The 20,947-nt window shown below is 30.9% G+C and overlaps 1 protein-coding gene across 2 annotated transcripts in view; it reads right to left on the bottom strand.

The window, feature by feature from the left end:
* Positions 1-8,631: 8,631 nt before the first annotated feature.
* Positions 8,632-20,947, bottom strand: part of LOC129913710 (tachykinin-like peptides receptor 99D) — a 74,428-nt gene continuing 62,112 nt past the window's right edge. For both annotated transcript variants that reach the window (XM_055992515.1, XM_055992516.1), the window contains 3 exons: positions 11,451-11,590; positions 11,302-11,367; positions 8,632-9,496 (listed from right to left, as the gene is read on the bottom strand). In XM_055992515.1, the coding sequence (XP_055848490.1) occupies positions 9,282-9,496; positions 11,302-11,367; positions 11,451-11,590 (421 nt within the window). In that variant the 3' untranslated portion in view covers positions 8,632-9,281. The remainder of the gene's footprint in view (positions 9,497-11,301; positions 11,368-11,450; positions 11,591-20,947) is intronic.

The following is a 20,947-nucleotide window of genomic DNA, read 5'->3' as shown; positions in this document are numbered from 1 at the left end:
ATGGGAGAACAAAATTAAAAACTCTTAACACAATTCACACACTTTGCAAATTGCTTCAATTTAATATTTTTTATCATTTATCATCTTCCAGGATTCGATGACAAAATCATTGCGTGTCTAATTAGTTAAATAAGCCAACCAAGCATAAAAAGTTCTCCCTAACCTATAAAAAGTCATTCATGACTGCTTATACTTTTTACTTTTTTGTCGTCTTCTAATGACTTTTCATAAAGTTCTTCCAAAATTCATTCATATAGTTTTTTAATTGAATAAAAAAAAAACAACAACGCTTCGAAAAAAACCCCTCCACAGTTAAGTTGAGATACTTAGAAAGTTTGCTACAAATTGTAAACAAAAAACTTCTGAGACAAATTGAGAACTTGTCTCGCAGATAAGTTTCAATAAAATTATGAGCACGACCATGAAGGTCAGTACTAACGGTGAAGATGTGAAAGAATTTAATAGCATTTTAACGACACTAAAGAAGAAGAAGAAATCAACAGAGTTTTTTAACTTCAGGAAGTCAAGTGAATTTTCCGCACGTTCTTTTTTTTTTCTTTAAGTTTGGTTGGAGATTTTTTTTTTTTTGTTGAAGATTTTTTTTTTTATTTCTTGGGCGCCAGTTTCGTAAGCAAATGGAGTGGTGAATTATTTGAACACGTCGCCAATATGCTCTCGATAATATTGATAAATTATATTGATATAAAGGAAGTTATAACTTGTATTTTTTTCTTTAAAATCTGGTGAATAGATATTATCCATTGAAATTATAAAAGTATATTTGTCTATACATCTGAAATCAGAATGGAATCAGAAAACTTTAAACGAACAAAACTTTTGTAACCATACTATATTGGAATTTGTACATATAAAAAAATGGATTTTTCGGAAACAGCTCTAATAATTTCTATGAAATTTTCAGGGTTTGTTCTTGAAGACATCTCTACACAAGACTTTTATCATCCTAGTTTTGCTATTTGGTGCAGATGCATGGACTTTGATGATGGCGGATGATCAAACTACTATTGGACTATTTTGAGAGCAAAATTCTTCGGTCGATTTTTAGTCCCTACTGCATTAATGGTGAACAAGAAAAGGAGCAGCGACTGAGGTGATTATGTCTTGTGGAGCGCATAGACAATAATGCTCCAGTCCGGAAAGTAAGGAGTTTTCTAACTCTAACCCAGAGGCGCATTAAAGAAAGACCTCGTGGCGCACGAAAGTGGAAGGTGACCTTTATCAACTTGGCGTGCGAAAATGGAAGCACCGAGCTAAGGATACAGCTGTCTTGAGAAGCTTTTTGGTTGAGGCCAAAATCTACAACGGATTATAGCTGTCTTTCGGCGTTGGTCACTTGATTTTTAGTAAATTGCTTCAAAAGGTGTCCATTTTTTTAATTGTCCTTTTTTTGTCTGTGCTCATCCAGAGTAGATTTTACAGAGTACTTGTTCTCTTGTATTTTTACTTGCGATATATGTATGTAGGTATGTAATTATAAAACAAGTTTAGGATTCGGAAAAAAAATCGAACTCGAGATAACAATTAGACATGACAATACGATGATGGAGAATGCCAAAAAAGTGGCTCCGACAATCCTGCCTGTCTGTCTGTCCGTCTGTATGTACCACGAGCTGCAGCCTAAACCACTGAAGTGATTTTCTTCAAACTTGCTAGTATATGTATAGTTTTGGATGATTTCCTACAGGACAAATTGCAATTTTTTTTTGAACCAAAACTAACGATAACAGAAAACTTGATTTCGATTTAAATTTGTGTTTTTGTGTGTGTAGTATTACACATTAGCGCCAACTTTTTAAATTAAATTTTTTTTTGTAGGTGCCGTTCTTACGGTACCTGCCATAAAACGGTTTTTTTTATTTATGAATTTCTCGTAAACGACATAGCCGGTTTAAACCAACTTTTTTATTCAGAAACCTTAAAATATTCGTTATATAAAAACTTTAAAAAATTTCCAAAAAAACATTTTTGGATTTTAAATTTTTGGATAAGCCGACATGCAAGGTAAATTTTGTTCAATGAAAACATTTTTTTTGTACATATTTGACTTTCATAAAAAAAAATGCAGTTCAAAAATCAAAATCGTTAAAGCCGTTTTCGAAAAAATTACAAACATTTTAAAATATTGTATGAGAGGTACAAAAAAAAAAATAAGTTTTTCTTTTACAACTCCACAAAAATCATCTGTACAAAGTTTGCAGAAAATCCGTCCACCTGTGTAGGCTGTAAATGTGTACAAATGGAAGCACATATGCTTCCTCCTCTATTATCATAATCGAAACCAATACTTGTATTATGAAAAAATAAAAAAATAAGACTTAATCTAGTTCCTATTGTTTTTGCAAACAATTTTTGGGTTGCTAAAGACCCATTTCATCCCAGATTGAATGAATGTTTCCTCATTGAGATTACGGTGGATAACTTTAATTGCTTTTTTTATTTACAACAAACACTTAACGATCATATAATTAGCGGAGATTACTTCTATCAAATAAATAGAAATTACAAAACTAGTTAATAGGATCTCATTAACTCCTTTAGCATTATCAAAAAACAATTATTTTATCCCCAAAATGACCAGAGACCACCCAACTACAAACAGAACCTTGATTATTTCAAAAAGCTTTCAGCATAATATGATGACAACCATCACTTTATGTATTAGCTTAAATAAATTAACTACCTAAATGGTCATTTAAGTAAACCGCTTATAAAGGGCTTTTCCTCAAATTGATTTTGGTGTCAACCAAACTTTTGCCGTTTTAATCAGAATAAGTGGGTTTATTGATACCAAATTGTTTTATCGATTCTACATAATATAAATTAATAAACATTCTCTCAAAGAAGGTACTCATAAAATTGTTTAATATAAAGAATCTTCAAGAATTATTCAAGCCAAAGTTTACCAACATCAAATACAACAAAATTACTATCTATTTCTGTGCCAGAAATATATTTGGGAATAGAGTAGACACCGGATTATTGGATATGTTACTTCGAACAGGGTAGTCTGTTTTTAGCAATTAAAAGGAGAAAGAAATGTTGTCGAGAAAACATAACTTTTTAAAAAGAAATTGAAGATCTTTTATGCATTCTGTGAAATAATATCCTGTTCTCAAAACTATAACACTTCAGCTGTAAAAATGTGTTAATGTATTTTTTAACATTAAAACAGTTTTCTATCTTCACTTCTTAAAGATTTTAAAGGTGGTACATATTTAGTTACTTTTGTTTTATACGTTTTAATTTTCTTTCATTCCATTCCATTCCATTCCATTTAATTCCATTCCATTCCATTCCATTCCATTCCATTCCATTCCATTCCATTCCATTCCATTCCATTCCATTCCATTTAATTCTATTCCATTCCATTCCATTCCATTCCATTCCATTCCATTCCATTCCATTCCATTTCATTCCATTCCATTCCATTCCATTCCATTCCATTTCATTCTATTCCATTACATTTATTTTATTTTCTCAAACTAAAAATAGATGACCCTGTGATATTATTCTACTACAATATATTCCGATACAAAATCCATAGCTTAAGTTGTCTTCAGGACAAACTTTGTTATTATTTTTGTTGCAATGCATCACGAATTTCTAATAACTTGCAACAAATTTGATTTTGATATTATATCCTGCTACAATCTACTACCAGTGTCAGTGTATTGAGACGTTCACGGTTTGTCGCTCCAGGCATTTTAATATAGGTATTTGTTGAATATTCTCACAACTTTTTATCCTCTTTTACGTATTGATGAAGCTGAAAATGTATATCTCATATTAATATTTACTTTTCTTGGGAATTGGAATGTAGCTCATACCAGAGGAAAACATCGGCTAAGAAGTTCCTTCATTTATTGGTATTTATTTATTTTTTCTGCTTTTTTTTCATTTTTACTGAAAATAAGTTGATTTGATCCTAGATTTATAATATAAATGTAATAAAAGCAATATGTTATTTTTTCACAAATAACTAAGTTGCATTTTTATTTATTTGTTCATGGTCACTTGTTTAGATTTGTTGGTATTTATAATGGCCTCAAAAAATTGTTGTCATGCCAAAATGCCAGATTATATCGATTGAAATAGTGATGGAAATTGTTTGAGGATATGTAGGTAAGTCATTTCAAGGTTTTGAGATCGGATACATTTTTATATATGTAGTACATTGGTACATATTCTAGAAATGTGGAAGGAATCATACTTGGCAGTGACTATAAGCTTCTAATCCCATGTTGTTATCAAAGGATTTCCTAGATTTTGTCATCAGCATTTTAAAATTATGTTTTAACCCTCTACTGCATGAATTAATATTAGCGGACGAAAAAATTAAAAAATGCTTTACATGGGTTCTTTGGGTTGTTTCAAAACGGTTTTCATTAAAAAAATTTGTTTAAATTAATTTGTTTAAAAAAATTGTTTATAAGCCAAATTTGGCTTCGTATGCATTAAGGGGTAAGAAATTTTACTAATTTTATTTATTCAGATTATGTAAAGAATACAATTAAAAATATCAAAAGATAAATATTTATCATTTAAAAACAAAATTAAGTAAAATAAATACATTGCATTACAAAAGGTTAAGAATTAGTTCAAATTTGGCTCATTTTAAGACATGGAACCGGGAAAAGCAATTTGTTTTTGTCCGTTTTAAATATTTCTTCTGGTTCACATTCCTTCCACTGTCGAAGTTAGTCTTGCTCCAATATTTTCACAGACTCCCAGATCTTACAAGAACTAAAAAGTAATAAAATGATTGAAAAATATTATAGGTGAGCCCCCCTCCCCCTAAAATTTTTGTGGTTACGCCGCTGGAAATGGGGTTAACATGAGAAAAATGTCTTTAAAGGCGAAGGGGCTCCATTTCTGAAGCAAAACATAGCTTCCAAACAAAATTTTCCAACAAAAAAATTTAACAAATTGTGTAGATTTACAACCCCTTAATGCATACGAAGCCAAATATGGCTTCCGTACTTTTTGCCCTCCCAAGACCAGGCCAATAACTTTTTTTTCAACCAAAATTGGTTCAAAGCATACACAATTAGACAATCGATCAAAAATAAATTTTTAATTTCACTTTACTTTCCAAACAAACGCAGTAATTAACACTTAAAGTATGAATATATTCTACACTTTCGATTTCAATGCACACGACTGTTCGACTCACGTGTGATCATAAAATACACCTTTATTTTGAGCCGGGCTCACGAAAAAACTATCTCTATGGATTCTCAGAAACACAAAGAAGAGGATTGTATTTAATGTTTACCATTTTTTTGTGACAGAGAAGAGAAAAGTGCATACAAACAGACAAAACCATATTTGGCTTCGTATGCAGTAGAGGGTTAAAAGTTTAGGGTACATAAGAAGCAATTGCTTACAAATAGATTGTTTATAGATTAAAGAAAATACCGAAACGATTTAAAAAATTACCGACTTTATACTTTAATTTTAAAGCGTTTTGATCTGGTAGAATTTTCAGATTTTTTTTTTAAAGGGGTTTTGGGTACCCTTAATATGTATCAACACAGTGCGAGCGTTAAAAGGCATGTGCAGGTGCAGCATCTAGTTAAAATCTTTAGAGTATAGGACATGCTTCAACTAGATTTTAGATTTGTGACCTTTTCTCGATAATGTTCATTTTAGTCTGCCTCAAATCAATCGGTGAATGATTATTGAGGAATTTTCAGCCGTTGTCGAGGGTTTAAGAAGGGAACTCTAGAATTGGGAATGGTTTTATGCGATGAATGGCGTTTTTTACTTGCTCTATAGGGAAAGTATTGGTTTCGTGTCGAAAAAAATTTGAGGTCTTAATCAAAACAGACATTACGATGATGGAGAAGTCGCAATTCCATCCGTCCGGTCCGTTCGTGCGTCTGTGCGTCCATCTGTACACATTTCCACAGCCTAAACGGGTGGACGGATTTTCTTCAAATTTGGTACAGATGATTTTTATATAATTCCAAAAGTTGTTTTTTTTTGTTTTTGTTTTTTATATGTATCTCGCTTAGAAAGTGTACCTCCCATACAAATTTTTCAATTTAAACCAAATATCTCGAAAACGGCTCTAATAATTTTGTTTAAACTTTGCAGACATTATATTTAAAGCGATTGCAATAATACTGCATTTTTATATAAGATTGACAGTTTTCTATATCAGTTGCAAAATTTTTAGTTCAAAAATCATTTCTTGAAATGATTTTTTTATTAAATTAAAGGATATGCTAGCATTTTTAATATTTCCGTAATTTTAATTTTGTTATCAATCAAATTCAATTTTTAAAATCTTCTTTTCTCTTATTTTTTTCACAATGGGCACTTTCAGGAAATGTTAGGGACTAGATATTTAGGTAACCTCACTTTCTGAGTGGAAATTTAAGCACATTGACTAAATTAGTTTGGATTCGCCATTATTTTAAAATTTCAAAATTTACTTGAGAATTTTAGAGATCGCATGGGGCAGAGACCAAATTCCACTGCACTTTAATAAATAAATAATATTAATTATAACCGATAATGCACTTTTTACTCGTTTTTCACACAAATAAATTTAATTCTTCTACCCTAATTCTGTAATTAAAAACAATCAGCTGTCATGTTGACAAAAAAAAACTTTCCTAATTTTTAAGGGAAACATTTCTTGCCTAACTTTCCAGTCAGCTTTCCAATAAAATTACCTAAATTGGAAGGATTTTTTTTGACAGTTGACCAATCAGAGGCCGAGAAATTACCTAAATATTTAACCCCTAACGTTTCTGAACCTGCCCAATCAAACAAACAGCTGACAATTGACACTTTTCACTCACTTGCTCTACCCCAAAAGTAGGAGCAGAACAACTTGAAATTTTCTGTGCTGAACAGATTCATTAAACATAAAATGACGGATTGTAGAACAAGTTGGGGCTAGTTTTTTATTAGTGTAGAACCAAGCAAGATTTGACAATTTTTGTCAGACATCAAATCTTAGAGGATATAATTTATGGAGTGCTTGTTCCTATACCTAATACATTGTAACGCCATATGCATGGATAGGGGTCGCTGCCTTCGTTTTTCAGTGCGAGTCCGGTTCAGCAGCTCTAAATAAACACGCTTGTTGATGACAGCCATCAAATGAAAATAAAATGGAGGCATGCACTCATCGAAAAACTTAAAGAAACTAGAGCCCTCTATAAAAGCTTTACGGAACTAACAGCACACGCACTCCATATATGGAGTCCATATATTATATCCTCTAAGCATATGATTTTCAATATGATTTTAGATGATCCCTTTTAAAGTCCAACAAGCCTCTTACTCAGTGTTGCCAGAGAATTTTAGAGGCAAGGAGCCGAATTTTAGAAATCTTGGAGCCAAAATCGCCAATTTCAAAAATTGTTCATAAAAACTCATATTAATGTATTTTGTACCATTTTTTAAAATTTTTTTTATCATTTTTTTCCAACTTCAAATTAACTTAGATATATAATAATTAATAACATAAAGAAATTAAAAAATAAATAATACTCGGTATTAAATTTATCAGACTTCAAGTTAGATTCTTTAATTTTTATTTAAGTAATAAATAACAAAACAAATATACATTGTGGAAAAGTGGAAACACAATATGAGGCGTTCAGAAAAATAATGGGTCAAGTCCATTTGAAATTTGTGCATTCTTCTGAACTTAAAGAAGCTTTTTCTCAGAAACTGAAGGAACTTTTGAAATAAATGTTTCACAGATCGATAGCTCTATATCTCCAAAATTTCTTTCTTTTATTTTATTTGACATAAAACGAAACCCTTAAGACCTTAAAACATCCAACCTAAAGAGAAGTGGACTTCACCCATTATAATTCTGAACGCCTCATATATGAATGAAAATGGAAGTAGGTACATTTACAATTGCGCTTTTCAGCAAGACGTGTCAGATTCTACTTCGAAGAAGTTTGGTTCTACTTCGAAGACTTTTAAGGCGTGATCATAATAATCAAGTACATACTTTTATTATAAAAGTTTTTAATTTTGAAGGAGCCAAAAATCGCCAAATTGAAAACTTAAAGAGCCAAATTTTGATAAATCGGAAATCAGAATTTGAAGGAGCCAGAGAAAACTTGAAGGAGCCGGTTTGGCTATAAATAGCCGGTCCTGGCAACACTGCTCTTACTATCGATTGAATATTTCCGGAAATTAATTCATTGATTTGGTTGACTTGTTGCTCATAAGATGATAACGTTTTTCCAAGTTTCTCGGATTTGAATTGTATATTATTTGTTTACTCGTGATCGTGGTAAGGTCTTATTGCGGAAGGCCTTTCGCAACATTCTCAAAGTTTCTGCGCAGACATTGTTAGAGTATTAGAATTCACTTCTGGTAATAAATATAAGATTTTCTTTTTCCTGTCCGATTTTTTCTTTTTTTTTTCAAAGAATTCGATTGTTTTGATCTTAACTGAAACCTGTCTGTTTATTTTCTGCTTGTACAAACCTGACAAGAACTATTCCTTTCTCCGTGAAGTGAAATTTAGCACGTCAAGTCAATAGTTTTCAAAATCTGTCTCTTTTTTTTTATATTTAAAACATCTTTGGTAGCATTTTTAAAAATAATTTATTTCACTTAAAGCCAAACTAAATAAAATACTTAGAATAAAGATTAACATATAAAAAAATATCAATAATGGATTCGATATCAATGCATTTTTTACTTATGTGTTTTAAAATTTTTTGTTTCTCTTTTCTAAAAAATAAAGTTAAATATTTACAGTTTTATGACATTATACAAAAAGGACATCTCATCTACATATTACCTACATAAATATAATTTTTACAACATTTTTTATTTTTTTTTTTTTATTTTTTTGGTTTTTTAAAGTTTATCGAAATGATAACATAAATATATCAATATCAAGTATAGGAAACATCTCTTAGTGAGGATTACCAAGCCTTTTCCTCCTTATATCCTTTGACTATAAAATAAATTAACATTCTTCCATATAATGACCCCAGTTCAATGCAAATATAAGTTCAAAAGAATACAAAATAAAGAAAAAAACATTACAAACGATATATAAAAATTTACAGCCACGTCTTTTGATTCCCCTCGTTGAACATTCCATGTTGCATAAATCTGAGCGCAACCAAATTGTTGTTGTTGTTGTTGTTACATCCTGTCGTCGTCGTAGCAACACCAGAATCAGCACCAGCACCAGTACCACTTGTATCCATGTCTGCATTGTTGTCACTAGTTACGACCACGTCAGGTTTGCCATTGCCAATTTGTCAGGACACCCCTTTTCGGTTGGATGCCCAGCGCTGTTGCGCTGGATGAGCAGAATTGCTCCTAGAGAGACTGTAATCCTTGCTCAAGGAATTCATCGAGTATACATCCTTGTTGTTACCCGAACCAATATGAATGGAATTTGTCGTTGCTGCTGTGGAATTAAAACCGCTCTGTTGGTTATTATTGGACATGAGGGTCGACGTCCGTACTAGGCCTATAAGAGAAATAAAAAGAAAAAAATCGTTTATTTTCTTTTGTATTGTGTCAAAGTAAAGAAGCTTTTATATTGTAACCAAAATCAGTATTTAAATTCGTGGTAGCAATTTATTTGGAAATTTTGTATTTCAGTAATAATTACGTTCTGGTGTGGAAGAACATTTTTTAAGTGGTCAAACGTTCAATTCTCAGAAAATCGAGAGAGAGAGAGTACCTCTGTAGTTTGACGAAAATTTATTCAGTTGCTTGGTGAGGAATATTAAATTGAGTTCATCCTTATGGAACAGGTTTTTAAAATGGAAGGAATGTTCACATTGTTCCGAGGTAAACGCAATTAAACAAAATTGGAATGTTTGTTCGAATCCTCGAATATTTCTCAAAAAAAACTTTGTGAAGCAAAAATGCTTCATGGGAAATAAAACTTTACGAAATAAAGTTTTCATAAATAATACGAAATTCTCGAAATAATACATACAAGATGAAACCTTACGAAATAAAAAAATCTTCATAAATTCTCGAAGAAAATAGTGGAAATAAAGACCTCACACAGAATGAGACCCTACGAAATAAGAATTCTTTATAAATTATAAGAAATTCTCGAAGGAAAAAGTGAACAGAAAGAACTCATATAAGATGACACCTTACAAAATAAAAAGTTTTTTATAAATTATAAGAAATTTTCGAAGAAAAATGTGAAAAGAAAGACCTCATAAAGGATGAATCCTTACGAAATAAGAAGTCTTTATAAATTATAAGAAATTATTGAAGGAAAAAGTGAACAGAAAGACCTCATAAAGGATGAGACCTTACAAAATAAAAAGTTTTTATAAATTATAAGAAATTTTCGAAGAAAAATGTGAAAAGAAAGACCTCAAAAAAGTGAATAGAAAGACCCTATACAGAATGAGACCTTGCGAAATAAAAAGTCTTCATAAATTATACGAACTTTTCGAAAAAAAAAAAAATGAAAAGTAAGACCTCATAAAGGATGAGACCTTAAGTCTTCAACTTTTTGAAAAAAGTGAAAAGACAGACCTCATAAAGGATGAGACCTTACAAAATAAAAAGTTTTTATAGATTATAAGAAATTTTCGAAGAAAAAAGTGAAAAGAAAGACCTCAAAAAAGTGAATAGAAAGACCCTATACAGAATGAGACCTTACGAAATAAAAAGTCTACACAAATAATTGGGTATAATAAATTCTCGAAGAAAAAAGTGAACAGAAAGACCTCTTACAGGATGAGACCTTAAGAAATAAAAACTCTTCATAAATTATAAAATATTCTTCAAGAAAAAAAGTGAACAATACATTTTCATACAGGGTGAGACCTTACGAAATAAAAATTATACGGCCTTTATTTCAGTAACAAAATAACTTTTTCCCATACCACAATTCCCATGGTAAAGAAAAAATATAAACTGTGGTAACTGTGTTCTTTATACTGACCGGAAAGTCATCATTTATGATGGAACCCCCTCAATTCTGGACATGATCACTTGATCTTAGGATGTTTGTTCTAAAGTCAATCAAATAATTTAAGCTACTTTTAAGCTTTTAAGATGTTTCCTTATTGCCTGTCATGATGTATTTATGTTTAACGAAGAATTTTCAAATGGACTTGTCATGTTTCAAAATTAATTGATTCAATCAAAATGAATTAAATTATCCTACAAAATGTTTACTCAGAAATGTTAGTGAAAAGTTACAACTAGGCTAGACTGTTAAATCAATGTAACATGTCCTTGATTGTCTTCTACTTAATTGAATTTAATGATAAATATTTTCTTTTCTTTTTTTCTTACCACAGTGCGATATTCGTCTGCTTTTAGGTGATCCTGGACATGTGTACAAAAATGACCTTTCTGTATCTGTGAATAAAACAAAATACATTTTAACACATTATTAAGTCAATCCATAAAAATAAAAACAGTTATTCCCATTCATCACGCACCATTTCTCATAATTCTATGATGATCCGGTGAGCCTGAACATGAATAACGTGATGTTAATGCCTCACGTCGTTGCAAAGTCTCTGCTCCTAAATGGACGAATGGACACCATCTAAAGAATTGTTTGAATCCTCTACGAAATCTAAAAATAGACAAAAAAAAAAAAATCAAATGAATTAGGTTAATGTATGAAAGTGTGTCGGTCAGTTCACAAATCTTTTTGATAAATGAGCTGCATAATTCAAATCATATATCAATCAATCTATTCATCAAACGCAATGTCAAACATCATTAAATTCCAATTAGTAACTGGACAATGATGATGATGATAACCATCAGTGTGGGAATAATGGAATCATGTGCTATAGCATGTTAACTATATCGTACTTTGATTTATTTGTGTGTTCAGTATCAGGTTTGAAGATCAAAGGTGGTAGTGGTACTGACATTGCGTGCTTCTGTTAGAGAGCTATTTATCGATGTGAACTCATTCAAAACAAAAAATATAATCATTGGGTTTTGAACTATTTTTTGTCGAGAATTTTGGTTAAATTAATGAGAGATTAGAATACATTTGTCGATGTGAACTGGGTCTGTGAATAATTAAGCAGTAATTAGATATAAAAAGTCAAGGATTTTACGAGTTTTTGGTTTTATTTAAAATGTTCGGGTAAGTGGTACATAAGTGCACAAAAATTATCAAGTAAGACGTTTTAAGTCGCAAAAGCAAGTGATGGGAAGTAAAGTATTGAAAATGACAATAGATAAGTATTATTTGTAAAGAGACTAGCTGACCCGGCGGACTTCGTTGCGCCATTTCTTGTATTTATTTCTTATTTTCGACTCTGTAATGAGTCATAGTTTCCAATAAAAAATAGAAATCAAAACTTAAAAAGTTCGTAAAATGAGTTTAAAAATATACACTTTTAAACTTTTAGCAAAAGTGGCCTATGTAAATTATGGCCTAGGTATGGTAAGAACGGCCAAAAAACTACTCAAATGTCCCTAATAATTAGTTGTTTTTCGAAAAATCACATTTCAATAGACGGTTCAATCTTATTTCTGAGATGACTACAAAAGAAGTAAGAATTTTTTAAAGCCAACCATGTCGAAATTCCACACTGAGATTACGGTACTTCCCTCACTGCAACGCACTGGTGACTCGTCATGGGCAACAGATCCCTACAGGTATTTTGAGGTATTTCAGAAGTTTTTTAATTTGCCATTGTGTAGCTTTTAGTGACTGTATCGTTATGTGTGATATATCAAATAAAAGGAAAGGATGCTCAATAAAGAGTAATCAAATTTTTAAAAACTCCAGATCAAAAGATGTAACGTGTTGAAAAATAGAGTTTTATTTTAAAGTTAATTGAAACTTTGTACAAATATAGTCTTGCTCATTATCTATCTACACTGTAAATTTCATTCATTTATTTGTTGAAGAAAAAAAGATAAAAATATAAAACTGTTAAAACGGCCAAAAAACTTGATTAAAAAAAACTTGTTTTTCCCGTTATTCGGTCAAAAATCATTTCAAAAATTCAAAAGTTTGTACATGCATGCGCATGATTAAAACCTATATTTCCTATATGTTTGATTTTTTGCAAACTTTTAAAAATTCCAAAAAAATAAAAGACTACTCAAAAATGTCCCTAAAAATTAGTTGTTTTTCAAAAATTTTTATTTAAAAATACAGGGCCTATGAAAAAAATCCGTATTAGACCCCTAATTTTTTTTTTGTAATCAAGGGGCACGGTAGTGCCCAGCCAAGTTCTCTAGCAACTTTGGCACTACACCCTTATTTACAGGAAACAACTCAGGCCATTTTCGACCCCCCTCTAACTTCCACACCAAAGATGCTAGAAATTTCAAACTCGCTACATTTATTGAGCTTGTCAAAACCAAACTCCTCACAAAATTTAAGCCTTTTACGATGAGTAGTTTCTGAGATATAGGGCTTCAAAAATCGCAAAAACCGTAACTGACTGACTGACTCACTCACTCACTCACTCACTCACTCACTCACTGCCAGATCATCAAAATTATGGAGAACTTCCCGTTAACGTAGAAACTTGAAATTTTACACGGTGATAGGGCTTGTGGTGTATACAAAGGGAAAAATCGAAAATTTGAGATTTTCAATTCAGGGGGCGTGGCATCCGCCCATTTCCGCTGAATTATCATCAAATATTATAGAGCACTTCTGATTATCGTAGAATCTTGAAATTTGATAGAATGGTAGAGCTGGTAGTTTGTACAAAGGAAAAAATTTAAAATTTGAGAATTTCAGCCAGGGGGCGTGGCATCCGCCCATTTCCGCTGAATTATCATCAAATATTATAGAGCACTTCTGATTATCGTAGAATCTTGAAATTTGATAGAATGGTAGAGCTGGTAGTTTGTACAAAGGAAAAAATTTAAAATTTGAGAATTTCAGCCAGGGGGCGTGGCAACCGCCCATTTCCGCTGAATTTTCATTAAATATAATAGAGCATTTCTGATTATCGTAGAATCTTGAAATTTGGTAGAATGGTAGAGCTGGTAGTTTGTACAAAGGAAAAAATTTAAAATTTGAGAATTTCAGCCAGGGGGCGTGGCAACCGCCCATTTTCACTGAATTTTCATCAAATATAGATATTTTCAATTCTACAGCCATACCTTGCAAAAAGTAGTGAAATCACAACAAAAACATTACTGTTAAAAAAGGAGCCAAGTTCTCCTATGTTGAAATTATGCTGGCACAAAAAGTACTGAGATGTAAAAGTGTACCAAGTTCTAAAGTTTGGGTTCAAATTCGTATCAATAAAATTTTGATTGTTTACTTGGCAATTTTTGAAATAACTTTAAAAATCGGTAATTAAAAGAAAAATTGTCAAGAGAACAATCAAAATTTTATTGATACGAATTTGAACCCAAACTTTAGAACTTGGTACACTTTTACATCTCAGTACTTTTTGTGCCAGCATAATTTCAACATAGGAGAACTTGGCTCCTTTTTTAACAGTAATGTTTTTGTTGTGATATCTTTCTAATGGTGTAATTCAAATTACTGTGCAAAATTTTGCGTACCTGAATTTTGAATTTTTTCAATAGGTACCGTTTTTAATAAATTTGTCTATCATTTAAAAAAAATTCAACTCTTTACGACTTACCGTTTAGAAAATAGCTTCTTTTTTCAATGTCGTGTTACCCCTATTTACCCTATAAAATCTTAAATTTTTTTGCCTTAAACCTTCTCCTCTTATGCCTCTTTGATTTTAAAAAAATTTAAGAAAATAAGTCAGTCGGTGTGGCCGGTTAGCGAACGTACACAAAACCAAACTTTAATATATATAATAGATAAAAGACAAGTGATAACTGATAAGTGATTAAAAATTCTTGAAAAGTGATAAGTTATTCCTTACATTTTATTATTGCTGGAATTTTAGGAGATACAAATTAAATTTGGAATTTCCCCCTCCCTACAAGAATAAAGGGGCACTTAAAATTAAGAAGATGCTCTTCTTAAATCAAATTTACTTAAATTAGTAAGATCTCTAATAAAAATTAATGGAATCGTTTAAAACTCTATTAAAATCAAAATGAACTCCATTTCATTATAACACGAATTTTTTTCTTAAAAAAAATTTGAGAGTATCGTCTAAAAATGAAATGATTTCATTTTAATTTTACGTACCTGCTTATTGAAATTAAAAGATTAAACAAAAATTAAAGGATGTCCACTTTAATTTAAAATGATTCTTTTATTCAAATTTGCTTGTACATACATTTTGCGCGGTAGATTTTTTGTACATAATGCAAGATATTGTCCACTTATTGTTATTTAAAACGGCACACTGAAGGGAAAAAACGCAACGTAAAATGTAAAATGTTCAACGTTGATTTAATGTTGAAAAAATTAACATGAAACTTCTTCAAAATAAAATTGAAACAACGTAAGAAATTTTTTTATTTTTTTTTGGACTTCAGCTTTCGTTCCATTTTATCACTCTTATTTTCAACAGTGAGATAACACGTTGGTAAAGCATTCGCCTAGTAACCCAAGAGTTGTAGGTTCGATCCCCAGCGGCTGCCCATTTTTTCTTTTTTTTTTTTTTTATAAATTGATGCTTTTTTGAAACAACTTTGATTTAAAGATATTTTACAACGGTAAACCACTTTAAACTAACGATGTTCTACTTTGATTTTAAAATTATCGTCTTCAACGCAAAATCATTCCGAAAAATAGTTGAATCAACGTGGTTTTCGTTGATTTCAAGTTGTTTTTTCCCTCAGTGCAGACGCTTAACTTAACACAGATTTAATTCATTTTTTTTATGTCTCTTATCACATTTCTAACCTTTCAGTTTGGGTAAAAAACTGGTAGTGATATTTAAAGTTAAACTTTTAACGGTCACTGTGGTGTATGTGTAACTTTTTTTTAAATTGTTATTTAGCAAGGAAAAATGTTTTTTTTTTTTTTTTTTGTTTAGCAAAAGAATTGACCCAGGCTATCTATTTAAGGTATTTTCTAACCAGTTGATACTAATCACATGCAGTTTGTACATAGATATTTTTAGATTTTTGAGGTAACCTAAATGTCACGACTTCAGCTCAAATTTGAACTTTATCTAGATACCTTATCACTCTTTCTAGGTTAGGTTATGGAACGTTTTGACTACTTACACAACAATGAATACAAAGCCATAGAATGCAATTTTAATGTTTGGCTAGTCATTGTTATTTTATATTTTATCAATCCCTTAAGGTCACTTAACTTTAATAGTCTAAAACTAACCGATTATTGCGTTTCTATCGCATTTCGTAATATTGCTTTCAACGCGAAAATCAAAGAAAAGGAGCTAATTTTGAGTCAAGTATGTACTTAAACTTGAGGGCTCTGTCTAAAATTAAGACCTAAAAAGTATGCAACAAAAAATAATATTCTCATTCGAAATTGTTATGTGATTTTCGATATCATATGCGAATTATTATTGTAAGAATGTTTTGTTTTATTTCAGTAGGTGGCATATGACCACGGCTATCTAATGAATATCATATAACAACAATTTCAGACGAAAATATTTTCTTGTTGCATACTTTTTGGAGTTTAGTTTTAGAGTAGTCATGTTTTAGTTTTTCAACTTAATTTTTATTTATCTGCAAAGTCACTTAGCGTTGATTCAAGAAAATGCTTTCATTTTTGTATGCCTTGACTCGTGTTAACAAATATTTCTCTGTCAATACTAATGGTAATGATAAAAACTTTGTTACTGTCTCAATTTTTTAGGAGAGATGCTATTTTTTTTAGAACTGAGTTAAAATAATTTTGTTATCTTATGTGATTGTTCAGATACTAAATTTCCATTTTTCTTACCCGTAATAATAGGTATTTGATCTTGACTATAATTTTTTGTTTTCGTAAAATGCGTTATAAACGTAACGTAACGTTATATTAATTTATTTCTTTGAAAGAAGTTTGCCAAAAAAAACCATACATTTTATGATTTTTAAGAAAACCTGCAGCATTTAAAATCTTTAAAAAAAAAATCATTTTATTGATGTACAATAATTTTGAAGTGAAAACTTCTTTAGTATCGTAGTGATTTGAAACAAGATGAAACGAAAACGCGACACGACTTCAACTTGTTATAACTTTTTTGTTTTAATAGATAGATGAATGAAATTTGTACTATAGATAGGTAATTCAATAAATTTTAATTGTACAAAATTTCATATTAATTCATATTAATTTCATATTCAAAATTCGGAGATAACGGTAAAAAGATGTTCTTTTCCAACACACGTTATATCTTTTGATCTAGTGCACATACAAATTTGATTTAACTTTAATACGCATGCTAATAAACATAATCTTTTATTTGATATATCACACATAACGCTACGTGCTCTACAAGCTACACAATCTTTTATTGAAAAAAATTTAAAAATACCTCAAAACACCTGTGGAGATCTGTTGGCGATGACCAGCTACTAGTGTAGGAAGTACCTACCTACCGTAATCTCAGTCTGGAAATTCGACATGGTTGACTTTAAAAAACTCTAACTTCTCTTGTAGACATCTTTGAAATAAGATTTATACATCATTATACAAGGTGAAACAATAAGCTTTCACATGGTATACAATTTTTTATAGGTTGTCAAACAAAAAAATTGATTTAATAGCATGAGAACATAAAAATAAATGTTTTTTTTGCTTTTTGGATGAAATTTCATCGAGTTTAGCTCTTTTTGTAGATTTCTCATACACCTGATCGATATATATATTTTGAGCTAAGACAAAAAGCTTTCAGATGATATAAAATTTATATAGGTTGTCATATCAAAAACATGGATTTGAAGGTGATAGAATAAAAATAGGTAGATTTTTTCTATTTTTTTTTTTTTAAGAAAAATGATTATTTAAGGTTTCACTTCTACCACGTGTGAATCGCACACATGATTTTTTTTTTTAACTTATTGTTTTCTTTATAAGAATAAATTAATTAATAAAACTGAGGGAATGTGGAAGTGGGACAGAAGCGCAGGATAAATACATCAAATTATATTTTTATACCTAAGACTTCTTTTACAATCATTATGATTTGATGTTTTGTCATGGAAAAACTTCTATTTGTTCGCCACAAGAACTGAGGGCACTCAAAATTGCCGAATTGGTTTAAATGTTTACAAAATCAGTTGATTTTTTTTAACCAGTTTTTAAAGTTTTAACTTATCTGGTCACTATGGCGTATGTGCAACTTTTTTGTAATACATTTTGTGATGAGTAAGATAAAGTTTTTTTTTCGCTGAGCCAGAACACTGTATCAAAATTTTACTCATAAAATTCTAATATTTGAAGATCACATTCACAGAGAAAAATATGACCCGCTAAAAACTAACAGATTGCCATATTGTTTTACCGTCCATACATTTCATAAGGAAATCTTATTAAAATCAACGATTAATAAGGTTTTTTTAAGGAGATTTCTTATTGTTTTTATAGAGAAAATCTTATTAAAATTTGACTGAAAAGTTGATTTTTTTTGCAACTTAGCACTAGAACAAAAATCGCGATCAATATTTTCATGGCAGGTTGGTCCAGGTGGTAAGGTGGGCGACTAATGATTTGAAGTCTCCAGTTCGATTCCCAGCCTGGTCATCTTTTTTTTTATTTTTTTGCAGATTTTAAAACAATAAGGAAAACCCGATTGTTTTAATAAGGTTTCCTTATTGGATGAAAACCATAGAGAAATCTTATTGTTTTTGTTCTATTTTATGTGGTCTATTTTTCTCTGTGTTGATAGACAATGTGAACTTTTATATGCATGGTGCCTTTTAAAGGTCTTGTTTTATTTCACTGTAAGAATGTTTTTTTAATTAATAAAATTAATCTCGTAAGGCTCTACGTGGTCTCTGTTTAAAAATTGTAAGCTCTTTGACAGTGTATAACAACTTTACATGTATTAGAAACCAAAAACATGTTGTGCATCTTAGTTAATCCAGAAAAAGAAACAACAGGTAACTTTGAATGAGTTTAAAAAGATACTATTACAAGAGCAATTTACTTAGTCCCTTATTTCAAGCTTTTCCTGAAATTCATAACCATCCTTTCAGAGGAGCTCATATCGTTTGTAATAAGTAATTCTCTCTCCCTGTTACAACACTATAGATACTAATTTTGTATGTAAGCTTGTTTTGTATAACTGTAAAATTAAAACTACAATGTTTCAATTAATTTACATAACAATGAATTGCATTATGCAAAGGTTTATGTCTGCATATATCCCATATATTCCCTGTATAAGAGCATAAAGCTAGTATAAGAAGGACATCAAATCATACACACAATTATTCAAACCCAACTAAGTTCAAACAGACAAATAATCTAAATCTCTTTTGTTTTGTTTTGCATCAACTGAAGTAGAATTAATTTTATTGTTCTTGGCATGACATGATGAGATGGTACAGCAGCGTGCCATAATCGTTGTAATGATTTGCTTAAATTCATTTTATTACAAAAAGGAAAGAGAGAGGTCTCGACACAGACAGAAATACACAGAGAAACGGTTAACCCAACATAATGCATGAGCAGTTGAAATTTCATTTCATGAGCATTTGGTATAGAATGTTTTTGTTTCGCGAACAAGTACCTCAACTACGTCAGCTTATAGTCCAGGATGTTAAAATGTAAACGAGTAAAGTAACTTTCCAACGAAATAAATTTCTATACAAAGAAATAGAAATTTTTGGAGGACTTGATTTCGATAAGCTTCAGATTCAACAAGTTTTCCCGAATAAAAATGGAATTCCGCCGCACCACGTCCGCACCACTTTTTGACCACCGCTGCACCATTATCAGAAATTTCTATTGCACCGCACCACCGCTGCACCAAGTCCGCACCATGATAAAAATTTCTAAACCGCCGCACCACCGCTGCACCATGTCCGCACCATTTAATTTTGAAAAAAATTAAAAAAATAGGAATAAAATTCGCTGCACGACCTCCGCACCATTTAATTTTGTATGAAAAAAATCAGTGCACCATCACCTCACCACGTCTGCACCATGATCAAAAATTCTATTCTCGTACTTAGGTAGGTATACAAATGTTTAAGTCGTCTTTAAAGTTATTTTGACTTAAGCAACAAATTGCCAGTTCGTACAAACATGTTGGTGGTAGTCGAGTGGTTAAAGCGTTAGACTTCTAATTGAAAGTACTCTGGATACTCGGTTTCGAATATCCTTCTCACCGGTAATTTTTTTTTTATTTTTCAATAATCCAAAATTATGTATAATGGTGCAGCGAATTTTTCATACAAAATGAAATGGTGCGGACGTGGTGCAGTCGCTGTGCGGTGGCGTTGGTGCGCCGAACGGCGGTGGTGCAGCGGTGCTGCGGCGGCCAAGATTTTTTTTAAATTTTTTTCTTTAACAATTCAACTTCTATTTTTAATCGGATTTCCATCCTGGCAAAAACATTATGCGAAAGCCCTTGTAAGGTTTTAATGAGCAACTGAGCCCCCTAAACTCTAACATTGAAAAACCACTGGATTTAATCTCTGTAAACCATAAATTCTTTTGTTTCCTCTTAGAATAGGTACTCGTAAGTAACTACGCAAATGGTTTTGCAGTTCACATGTGAATCCGTACAGATGAGAGAGGAATTCCCTTTAGAAATGAGGTTTAGGTTTAGATTTGAATTAATTCAAAATTAGTTGGATGGATGCGAGTTTAGTCTGAATGAAAAAGGTGCATTGAAATGAGTTTTTGAACTTCAAAGTAATGTAGGTATACTTACTTGCTAACAACTGATTCTTTTTTCAAAGAAAAGTAAATTCCAGAATAACAAATTAAAATTGTTTGTATATTTGTTTCATATATCAAAGATGAAATGATTGCGCATTATTTTGCGTTCAACTTTTTTAACAAAGTTTTATTTCTCAGGATATTTTTATGGAAAAATTCTTTTGAATTTGAAACGAAAGATCTAAGTATATGAAATGAAAGGAATATTTT

The sequence above is a fragment of the Episyrphus balteatus genome, chromosome 3 (genome assembly GCF_945859705.1).
Source record: "Episyrphus balteatus chromosome 3, idEpiBalt1.1, whole genome shotgun sequence".
In the NCBI taxonomy this organism is placed as follows: Eukaryota; Metazoa; Arthropoda; class Insecta; order Diptera; family Syrphidae; genus Episyrphus; species Episyrphus balteatus.
The sequence above is the reverse complement of the archived record's forward strand: the minus strand, read 5'-3'. Positions and strand labels throughout refer to the sequence as shown.